The 7,500-nt window shown below is 34.9% G+C and overlaps 1 protein-coding gene across 1 annotated transcript in view; it reads left to right on the top strand.

Annotated features, from left to right (window-relative positions):
* The first annotated feature begins 2,099 nt into the window (after positions 1-2,099).
* The window catches only part of LOC137656129 (uncharacterized), a 41,298-nt gene continuing 35,897 nt past the window's right edge, over positions 2,100-7,500 (top strand). The window contains exon 1 of the mRNA XM_068390308.1: positions 2,100-2,398. Coding sequence (XP_068246409.1) covers positions 2,273-2,398 — 126 coding nt within the window. The 5' untranslated portion in view covers positions 2,100-2,272. The remainder of the gene's footprint in view (positions 2,399-7,500) is intronic.

The raw sequence follows: 7,500 nt of genomic DNA, 5'->3' as shown, positions 1-7,500 counted from the left end.
AAAGATCCCCCGGACCTTTTAAAAAGAGCAGATGATATCAAGTAATATCTGAATTACACAGACTCCTAAACTCCAGAACTCTCTTCCAGGTTCTGTTTTCACGGACTAATAATATTCTGCTCTTAAAAGGGCAGCTCTTTCCCTTGGCTATTCCAGGAGGATAAAGACTTGCTATTGTCAATGGTTTCTTTGTCTACACAAAGTTTAATATACAAACTGCAAGAACATTATGAACATCTCACTATTATTATCATTCTTTATCATTAAACTCCACAGAATTCTTTTACTGGTTCTGTTTTCCCAGACTCGATATTCTACCCTTCACAAGGGCAGTTCCCTACGTGTTTAAGGGATTTACTTCGGCCTTGACTAGAAGATACAAAGTTGCCAGTGTCACTGGCTTCTGTAACTACAAAAAGTAAGGTATACAGACTTAAGATCTCACTATAATTATCATCCTTATTGTTATTATAATCAATATCATCATTATTGTCATTGCTAAATTCTGTTATTACTTTTACCGGATAATCACAGAAGCAGAAGAAGCAATTTGCCAGCTAATCGACTCACGTTCTAAAGACATAAAAATTCTCCGTACGACAAACGGAATGGCAAAAAAAGATTACATCTCTTTAATCGCCGATAAAACAAAAAGGAATTCTTGTTCTTGTCTCGTCATGCGGTTGAAGATTGCACTAATAAATCCAACCCCCTCCCCCTACTCCTCTATAACTATACATATAGAACTCTCTCTCTCTCTCTCTCTCTCTCTCTCTCTCTCTCTCTCTCTCTCTCTCTCTCTCTCTCTCTCTCTTTCATACACAGATTATATATATATATATATATATATATATATATATATATATATATATATATATATATATATACTGTGTATATATATAAACAGTATATATATATAATATATATATATATATAGTATATATATATATATAATTATACATACATATATATATATATATATATATATATATACAGTGTATATATATATATATATATATATATATATATATGTGTGTGTGTGTGTATACTGTATATATACTGTGCATATAGGACGAACATTAATAGTAAGTCTCTCTCTCTCTCTCTCTCTCTCTCTCTCTCTGGTGGATATACGAGGTGCCTCACACTGAGGGACCTGGGGGAACCCAAACAAAAAATAAGGCAATAAGGTAAGGCTCTCTCTCTCTCTCAATTCCCACCATTTACCATAAAGCCTGACAATCTCAGCAACTCAACTAATTATCTCTTCTTCAGTTCTTAATCCATACCACGCAATTACGGCCGTATATAATTATAAGTCTTTAGGAAGTTATTGAGGTTAATGCTGTGGTCACCCAGATTGCGATTATGCCATTCCATTTATTTAAGAGGACGTGCGATGGTCCCGCTGCGGTATTTTTGCTTACTGAGCGAAATGGATTTTTTATCATTTCCTTTTTCATCTCATTCTCTTTTTTTTTTTACATTCAGAAAAAAAAGCCTTATCATTATGGTTTCGGCCGTTTGTAGCGCTTTAATTTCAGAGAGAGAGAGAGAGAGAGAGAGAGAGAGAGAGAGAGAGAGAGAGAGAGAGAGAGAGAGAGAGAGAGAGAGAATCACTCGGCGGTTTCTTTTCATTTCTTTTGGCGGTGCGGGTCTAAAGTCAGCTTTGGGAACGTTAGAAGTCGAGGAGGAGCTACCAGCAAAATGTTTAATATACCAATAATTGCTACTAAGGGATAAGTATTATGACATTGATACCAACTCCGGTAGCGATATTTTTCTCGTTGATAAAGGACCGCTCGGCAACTTAATTTCTTCCCAAAAGGTGCCCTGAGGCCAGCATGGGAGCCCGGTCAGTTGCAGCTTTCACGAAAACAATCGTCAATTACTTCATCCGTTTTCAGCTCATTCCCAAAATTTGAAGACGAATAACTTCTTGCTTAAAGTCATATTATTACTGATAAACACAATCCAACTGATCACTTACAGGTTGCTCTATAAGATGCGGAACTAGCGGGCAATAAACTCACAGCGAACCTGAAATCCCTTACTGGCATCTCGCAGCATCAAAATGGTCTGAGAAGTGAGAGAAGCCGCCCACTAAGCTAGTCCTAGATTGGCCTCTGTTGTGAGTGAACGTGCGCTCCCGCACTACTCCCGCCCCGGAGAGTGAACTTTACTTCACTTGGAAGTTCGAAGGCCTTAATCATCTCCTCCTTTGTGGTATCTGTGTAGATTCAGTTAGGGCTCTTTTCCAACGCCGGAGAAAATGATGGGAGCAACGAGACACCTGTTCTGGACGCTGTCGGTCATAGTGATGGGGACTTCGTGTTTTGCGATGGATCTCCAATCCGCGCTCAAAATGGCACAGTGTCGCGCCCACTGCCTCGATAAGGTGAGTTCTTCCTTTCTGCATTTTCGTTTGTATGCAAATTATAAAACATCCGAATTCCCAATAGTGGGTTTCCACGCTCGCCCTCCCCCACAATTACCATAAACTAATGAAAACGGCGGCCGGCGGGCCACGTCCGTCGTAACCTTGATCTTGGAGGCGGCATGGCCAATACCACGGGCATGGCATTGGCCGCCATAGATCTAATGAATTCAATGCAGATTACCATTGCATAGCTTGTGGTTCTGCATTCTTCAAGGGGCAATGACTCTCTTCCGTTTCGTAAACGGATGTTTTACAGTCCATATGATTACCTGGTTAGGTTACTTTTTATCATTCCTAGTATATCAGAAAATGATGATTACGAAATACCGGTAATACAGACGACTCTAAACGGAGGCCTAAAACTTGGAATCTTGTTTAGAATTAAGTTTATGGATAATGAGGTTAAGTCGTCATATAATTATCAATGATGCGACATTTCCAGAAAGATAAGTCCATTCATGACGGAATTTAATTTCACAATCATCCTTGATCAATGATTTTACTAAGGATGACCTTAAAGAAGTAGAAGTGAAACAAAGCATGGAACGATACTCAAAATAGCATTCACGAAATTAAAATTTCCTTCAATCATTCAATAACGTTATACGTAAACTTACAAATTCTCAGCCTAATCGACTTGCTTTAATCATATACAAAACTAAAAAAAAAAAACATACGAAATAATAATTTATAACAAGTTTATCAGTTTTGAATGGTTCAAAGGCATCATTTCGCAATTCTAAGTAAAAATAATGAAATTAAGAGACGTTTTTATCCTATTAGCATTAAGATAAAATCTAATCACTCTACATAAGGAGCCATTGCAGAGGTGTATCCCTCTACAGCTGTCTCTATGGATGTATCTTCAATTAAAAAAACATGTCACTACGATAAGTAAAATGTAAACCCTTAAAACAGAACATTCACTAATTAAATTATTTTATTCGAGCAACAAATTTACGGCACCGGCTGAATAATTGATGGTTTTCATAAGAAGCTGACGCCATAGTTTTAATGATTTACATTTAAAGAGAGAGAGAGAGAGAGAGAATTACCAATCTGCATATATATATATGCATATATATATATATATATATATATATATATATATATATATATCCATATATATATATATATATATATATATATATATATATATATATATATATTTGTAAGTTCCTAGTCTCCCGCAATGTGTAAAAAAGGGCCATAATCACGTTAGGTATAAAAAATATAGATGTGTCACTGGACTTCTTTATAATAATGCACGTCAGTGTTATCTTTATTTTTACTAATTATCTGTTCATGTATTGCTAATCAAAGTGCCATACTTAAGAGGTACTATTTTTAACTGGCATAAAATTTTATGACTTTACAAAATGGCGCTCCTATGGTCATAAACCTAAAAAGTACGAAATGGCTTTGCTGTTAATCATTTTTTAGATATAACGGAATTCACTTGCACAAAAAATTAAGTGAATGGATTAAATAACCCTGGCTCTGAGTTAACTCGTCCCAATCTATAGTAAAATGTAATATAGTAATTACAACTGATTGCAAAGCAAAAGAATCAATTACACAAAGCAGGAGAATAATCATCAAAGAAAAACAAAAAATCTTAATGTAATCGCATATCTATTAAGTCCATCCCTCCAACGAAAAAAAAAGTTACTTTTGAAGTATCTTGTTTCAAAATAATTACACAAATGTATGCTCTAGTATTTATTAAACAAAATAGAAAGCACCTCGATTCAGTTTAGATTGACAGGGCAATTCGTCAATTTAAAAACAAATCTTGTGCAGCATATTTCAAAATAATTCCATCCATACAATGTATTTGTTAAAAAAATAAAAGTATCTTGATCCAGTTTAGATTGACAGGTGATTTTGAAATAAAGGTCAGACAAGCCTTGAACCTTAATTAAGCAGCAAAGAGAGAATATATCTTTCGGTATACTAAACTTCAAACTTTAGAGTAAATATGGCATGTTATGACAAACAATTGTTAAGCCGGAATAATGTTAGGTTAGGTTTGTTCAATCAATGTCGTCAAACTTATAATTCCCAAATATATTAGGTCATGAAAATTATTTGAAGTGAATCTAAAGCACAATTATACATAATATTCTGATAGTGAAATGTCTTCCTAAATTCTTAAAAGTTATAATTATTATTACTAGGCAAGCTACAACCATACCTGGAAAAGCAGGATGCTACAAACACAAGGATTCCAACAGGGAAAGCACCCCAGTATGAATTGGAAATTGAGAAAAAAAAAAAACGAAAAAACTATAATAGAGAAATATGAAAAATGTTATAAAACATTTTAAGATCAGTAATGTTAAAATAAATCTCTTATATAAACTAAGAAACAAGACTTGTATCAACCTCTTCACCAGAAAACCATTAGCAATAAGTTTGAATTTCTGAAGTACCACCAATTCCACCGCCAGATGAAGAAATAAAATTAAATAATGCACATGCATGTACCTACTTGAGTATGCGCACATGTGTTATCAGCACAAAGAAAATATACATGTTCACGTAAGCATGCATGTAAACATCAGTGATAATGTGACCAGCAAAGGGAAGAAGCCACTTATGATTCACGTTTATGTCTGCCTTGCTTACGTTAATCAACAACACCAATAGGACCTTCACCAACATCTTTAATCCCGGGTCTTTCTTGTTGACCATGCCAGCAGTTTGACATATATCTTAGCTGTTTTATTTGTTTTATGTGTCATTAGTCGCTGGCTTTGCTATTTGTGTTTTTGTCTTGAGATGCTTTCCCAGTTATGCTCCGTGGATTTTCAGCATTCTTATTTTCCTATTGGGGATGCAGCTAGGCCTGTAATGATTATACACGTCAAGATGCAACGATTAACTGATGATATAATTCTATATGTGATCTTAAATGTTGGATATGACGAATACGTTACTCTTCTTGGGTGCTACTGTCAAGTGAATATTTTCGTTTTCATTTTTTGCGCATCCATGCAATAAGCCTTTGAATTACTTAAGAAAAATTCATGATTTAGTTCTAACAGGGATTTTTAAAAAAATAAATTACTAAATGTTAATTGATTTTATGGTAATTGTTAATGATGCTTTAGCGGCTAAATAATATAAAAACTTTGAAAATTGTATGGGTGAGATTTTACAAATTCAATCCATCTAAAATTTCACAATAATAAAAGACGACGACAGAAAAATTTTGATATTATCAAAGAGGATATTTAGATTCTATAATTTCATTAAAACCTTGATATATAACAATGCTTAAAAATCATGAACCACGCAGAGAGTTTGCATTATCTTCACGTAAACATTGTTTAAAATTCTTGGAACCACCAAAAAGACGACGGATAGATTTTAAAAAGGTGGTTATTCTATTTTCTGTCAATCCTGTGATGAATATAATTTCGTTCTTCGAGTTGAACCATAATTGACATTTAACAAAAAGGCATAAGTTATTAGCAGTACTATTATCATATCACAATATCATAATGCCTCTCATAATGACAAAGAGTAGAGAGTAATAATAATAATGAGCAAAAAATAACCGCACGAACATTACATACATACACACATATATAAACACAAAAACAAACACACACACACACATATAAATATATATATATATATATATATATATATATATTTATATATATATATATATATATATATATATATATATTTATATATATATATATATATATATATATATATATATATATACATACATACATATATATTCTAACCCTTAAGGGGCTCATGCTCGTATGTCTGAACACACTAGCAGACTGCAGAGCTGTATCTCTATTACAAACAATTCCCCCATTTGAAAAAAAAAAATCAGCTAACATTTTCATCGAACTTGTAAAAAATCGTGAAAAATTTTCTTTTCTATTGTTAACTACCTATAAAATCCAAGACTAAATCTTCACTATTGGAGGTTAAGAAGAAGCTAGTTCTCCATTAAAATAAAATTCCTAATCATTTTATCTTCGAAGCAGCATCCAAGTCCCGGCTGTAAATTCCTCCTGACCGCGTTACAAAATTCTCTCGGCAACACAGACAGCCCACCGTGGGCTTGCATCAGCGACGAATCGGTACCTGCCATCAAAAAGGGGCTCATGACTTCAAATTAGGTGATGCCAACGGTTAATTGAGTTCCAGTAGATTAGGATTAAGGAGGGATATTATCACGAGTCGTCCAGATTAGATTTCAGCGGTTCTGGAACGCTGAGAAGAGAAAGATGCTGCTGAAGAGGTCCTTCTTCTGCTAAGAGTCCGTCCTTGTGTCGCCTTTGCAGGTTCAAGCTGGTTTTAAAAGGAGCCCGTTTCGGTCATCAAGCAGGTCGGTGACCTCGTTATCCGAGATTATTAGAGGTATAAATTAACGCACTTGGCTCGCTCAATCGCCTTAGAATTACCGCCATTTGAGAGCGCACTTCGATGCACCTCAAGCCAAAAGAAATATTCTTCTAAAACTCTTCGACCCAAAATATTTCTTTTGGAAGCACAAAAGCCCCATTCTCTGCCAAAAATGCTTTAAACCTGACTTATTATCGTACCCGTCTTACATCCTACCCATATTTACTAAGATATTGCTGCAGTGTGCTGCGCAGCCCCTCTTGGTTTCAGCACGATAAGGATCTTTGCATTATCTCAGTTTTCAAAACCCATGTTGTTTGACGATATAAAACATTCAAAAGTCTTCACCACCACTACAGGATAATATAATAGAGAATGAGAGAGATAACCATATTTAAACGATGATATATAAAGTTTGACATGACACCTGACTAAAGAGAGGAGGTCATATCTTCAACACCCTGTTGATATATTGTGCCAGAGAGAGAGAGAGAGAGAGAGAGAGAGAGAGAGAGAGAGAGAGAGAGAGAGAGAGAGACCATGTTTGTTCCTACAAGGAGTCACTGCTACCAACACCCATGCCTACTTAGCACAAAAACGACCAGTTTTCTTTTGCCTTTACAGACGCCTTTAATCACTGCTAAAAGGCCAAATGCTGTCAATGTCACCTATTCAGCGCA

Source organism: Palaemon carinicauda, chromosome 17 (assembly GCF_036898095.1).
Source record: "Palaemon carinicauda isolate YSFRI2023 chromosome 17, ASM3689809v2, whole genome shotgun sequence".
NCBI classification, from domain to species: Eukaryota; Metazoa; Arthropoda; class Malacostraca; order Decapoda; family Palaemonidae; genus Palaemon; species Palaemon carinicauda.
The sequence above is the reverse complement of the archived record's forward strand: the minus strand, read 5'-3'. Positions and strand labels throughout refer to the sequence as shown.